The 4,919-nt window shown below is 34.9% G+C and overlaps 1 protein-coding gene across 2 annotated transcripts in view; it reads right to left on the reverse strand.

Moving 5' to 3' along the window:
- Nucleotides 1–4,919, reverse strand: part of LOC106882177 (homeobox protein Nkx-6.2) — a 146,276-nt gene that overhangs the window by 85,981 nt on the left and 55,376 nt on the right. Inside the window, exon 2 of one of the 2 annotated variants that reach the window (XM_089366147.1) lies at nt 1,513–1,557. The exons of the other annotated variant lie outside the window; for it this stretch is intronic. Within the exon in view, the coding sequence (XP_089222273.1) occupies nt 1,513–1,557 (45 nt within the window). The remainder of the gene's footprint in view (nt 1–1,512; nt 1,558–4,919) is intronic. 2 annotated transcript variants of the gene reach the window in all.

Below are 4,919 nucleotides of genomic sequence, written 5' to 3' on the forward strand. Positions count from 1 at the left end.
AAAGAAAAGAAAGGACGAAAAAACGAAAAGAATGAAGGTATTTGTAAAGAGGACATTACACACATACACACACACACACACACACATGTATACACACACGTGTATACACATATATTCATCTCTCTCTCGCACTCTCTCTCTAATATATATATTTATAAACAAAGATAGATAGAGAGAGAGAGAGAGAGAGACGCATGTATATGTAATACGCACATACTTACATGAGTAGATATATATATATATCTAAGAGAGACAGTGAGACAGACAGATAGACATTTGTAGATATGTAGATATATGCCCGTACCATATTTTGAGTATGTATTTGTGCCCATATATATATATATATATATATATATATATATATATATATATATATACCTACCTCTTGGAATATATATATATATATATATATACCTACCTCTTGGAATATATATATATATATATATATATATATATATATATACCTACCACTTGGAAAATATATATATATATATACACACATATACGAACACACATACACACACACACATACGAACACACATACACACACACACATATCTAAGATAGATAGATTGATTGATAGATAGATACTATTTCTATGTATGTGCCTATGTGCGCGTATGCGTGTGTAAACGTATAGAATACCGTGAGACGCTTCAGTGTAGATGAGATGTGTGTGTGTGTGTGTGTGTACGTGCGTGTAATTCAAATATATCAGCCAATAGTGGTTACTGACGGTAGCGTTGTGGGTGGAGGTGGTTGGGGGACTTTGCGCTCCTTAATCTGTCAACTGGGAAAACATTTTACAGAAAGAAAAGAGTATTCTGTACAAAAATTGTGTGTATATATATGTGTATGTGTGTGTGTGTGTGTGTGTGTGTGTGTTGCGCGCGCTCTTTCGTGCGTTTGCGTAAGTGTTAGGTCGGGCAGGGCGGTGGGTAAATATTCATATAGGTATATGTATATAAATATACACACATACGTCCATGTTTTTCTTTATAATGCGTTTGTATTGTGCTTTATATAAATACGTTTATATAATATATCATGTGAATATGTATTTACATCTGTGTGTATGTCTCTGCATACATATACGCAGACATGCATACATATACCCCACCGCACACACAAAGATATATATGTGTGTGTGTGTGTGTATGTGTATACACACGCGCGCAAAATTGTGCATATGTTTGAATGACTTGATTGTTCCCTAAAATATGTGTGAGTGTGTGTGTATTAGTATATACGATGTATTTACGCATGCACCTACACGTTCTTGTATAAATATAATTATATCATATTTAGGATATATATATATACACATATGTATACCTATGTATATACACATACACATATGTGTATATATATATATATATATATATATATAAGTAATTCAAAAAGCGGAGAAAAATACGAAAAAAGAAAAAAAGAAACACAACGACGTTAGGACGTAGCACCATGCAAAATATTAATAAGACACTCAGAGAAGTAAGAGAGTGGTTGTTTTACGTTTCGAGCAATACTCTTCTTCGGAAACAGGAAACATAGGGAGGTCTAAAGGAAATGGAAGAAGGAGGAAAAGAAATCGCCAACAGTCCACGTGTTGTTACATTTTGGAATATATATAAATAAATACAAAATGGAGCAAGAACGCAAAACATCCAGACAGTTGGGTGATACAAGAAAGGGACAACAAGACATCCACATAGACGATACAAAGAAAACAAGCACGAGTCATTCGAAGTTTTCTTTCCTCAGTCGAGTTCCAGATTATCTCTGCAATTTCGGCTTATTATGCTCGAGATTCCTTCAATCTGGCCAGCACCAAGGAAAAACTAAGCTATGAGCATCAGATTCCTTGGAAGAAAGCAGCGAATGAATACGAAAACAAGGACGGAGAAAACGGAGAAAGTTACACAAATACAAATAACAGGACATAACAACATGTGTCTTTCGACTAAGGACGAATTATATATATGTATGTATGTATGTATGTATGTATACATATATATATATATGCATATATATATATATATATACATGTATATGTATATATATATATATATATATACACATACACATACATGCATATATGTATATATATATATATATATATGTGTGTGTGTGGGGGTTATGTATATATATATATATATATATATATATATATATAGTATGTTGTAGTATTTGGGGGTCTATGTATATATAGTATGTTACATACAAACTCATAAGTGACAATGATTTTATATTTGTTTCTTACCTTGATTGTTTGGTTGTGTGTGGGTGTGTGTGGGTGTGTGTGTGTGTGTGTGTGTGTGTATACATATATGCTTATTTATTGGCTATATGTGTATGCGTGTCACCCGTATATGACTTAACAATTTCATTAAGTTCTTTATGGAAGAATGAGCTAAATACACACGCAAAAACGTGCACTCAAACTCACGGACGAACACACACACACACACACACATACACACACACATACATACACACTGACACACAAGAAACAGACCTATTTATCTAGCTATACATCTACATTCATTCTTGCAATAACATCCATACAATTATGTATTGTTTGCAAAAACTTGACAGATTTACGAGTTCTCTCTGTCTCTCTCTATATATATACACATACATATATATATATATATATATATATATATATATATATATATTTATACACGTACATTATATATAATATAAATAATATATATATAAATATTATATATATACAGAGAGAGACAGACAGACAGACAGACAAGTAGACAGACAGACAGACAGACAAGTAGACAGACAGACAGACAGATAGACAGATAGATAGATAGATAGATAGACAAATCCGCTGCGTCAACTGAGATTTGACATGGAAGTTTTTGTCTCTATTATTCAAGTCCATGTCACAGGTCATTTCGACTTATTTCCCTTCGTTAGTATTTGTTTAAATTATTCAAGTTACCCAGCTCATAATTGTTTCCAACTCTTTTTTTTTTTTTTTGTAATAAGTCCAAGTCTTCTGGCCACTGGAGACAATTTGGGACAACTGCCACGTTGATGAAATCTATTGAGTCAAGAACACATGTCCTCAACTGTCCTCTTATCTACGGACAATAAGCCCGTCCATTTTAAATTCAAGGTATGGCAGTTTCGGGGAAATCCTGATATTTGAGATAATTTGTCGTTGTCCCCTTGGTAATTATGATACGTCCCCTAAAAGCGGAGATGATGTTGAAGTACCATCTTGAAAGATATGGTCAAAAAATCGAACTCATGTTTATTCTTTCGGACGCTTCTTCCCGAAAGTTTCGAGATTGTAAATAAAACAATGGTTTTGATGTGGCGGTGGGGACATAGGCACACATAAACACATAGATACACATACACACAACACATACACACACACACTCACACACATACACACACACACGCAGTCACATGAAATAATTGGAGTGGTGTTGAATAAAAAAAAATCTGTTCTATATTTAAGAGACGAGGAATTATGTACATTATTTACACTTGACGGGCATATAGCATAGTGGTTAAGAGTGCGGGCTACTAACCCCAAGATTCCGAGTTCGGTTCCAGGCAGTGACCTGAATAATAATAATAATAATAACATCGAAAAATACCTTACGAATGAGAACCCAGGTGGGAATACAAACACACACATACATATATATATATATATATATATATATATATATATATATATATAAATTTATATAAATAAGAATAAGATCGATATTTAAAATATTGATTTTTATCAAAATTTTTCAGCGTGGCGGTATCTCTTAGATATCCTATATTATAATTTTATATATATATATATATATATATATACGACGGGCTTCTTTCAGTCTCAGTCTACCAAATCCACTCACAAGGCTTTGGTTGGCCTGAGGCTATAGTAGAAGACACTTGCCCAAGGGTGTCACGCAGTGGAACTGAACCCAGAACCATGTAGTTGGTAGCATGCTACTTACCACACAGCCACTCCTGCACCTATAATGTATAGCGGCTGCAAACCGAACTTCTTCACTACAAAATGCCTGCGTCGAAAATTATAGCGTTCTCTAGGTTGAGATTGAACCCGGGCCGTCTAGGTGAAACACGAGGCTCCTAACCACTGTATTGCATGCATCTGTATGTATCTTCACAGGTTTTAAAATAACCACATAATTGCAGTCCCGTTTGCATAGTTGGCAGCAATGCCTCAAACTTTATTACCATTTAGACTCATATCTTTCGCTGATAACATCACACATATTCTCGATGTTTATGAGATCGCTAGAGTTCTTCATGGTGGCTAATCTATAGTTATCTTGATATCAATCACTGGAACAACAACAGCGTCAACAACAATAACAACAACTACTACTACTACTGCTACTACTGCTGCTACTACTTCTACTACTACTGCTACAACTACAACTACATACCTACGCTTATAATAATATCACTGATACAAATATTGCCTTCGATCAAGTTAAGATTCCTATCATAGAGTAGATTGTGCGACGGTATATAATAATCACACACACACACACACACACACACACACACACACACACACACACGCGCGCGCATCCAAACACATTTCGCTTTTGCGTTTGTTTTACAAGATTTTTGCTATATCACTTGTCTTTAAACATCTGTTATTGCATCTTGGGAAACGAGGGCCAGTGCACCAATTAAAACGAGCAGTTTAGTTTCCATGGTCGTCCTCGTCGTCGTTTTTGTTGTTGTTCTTGTTAAGGCAGCGAGCTGGCAGAATCGGTAGCAGGCTGGGCGAAATACTTTGGCGGGTATTTCGTCTGTCTTTACATTCTGAGTTCAAATGCCGCTGGGGTCGACTTTGCCTTTCTTCCGATTGTACCCGATTAAACAAGTACCAGTGAAATACTGGTGTCCATGTAATC

This window comes from Octopus bimaculoides, chromosome 18 (genome assembly GCF_046866305.1).
Source record: "Octopus bimaculoides isolate indiv1 chromosome 18, ASM4686630v1, whole genome shotgun sequence".
Taxonomy (NCBI): domain Eukaryota; kingdom Metazoa; phylum Mollusca; class Cephalopoda; order Octopoda; family Octopodidae; genus Octopus; species Octopus bimaculoides.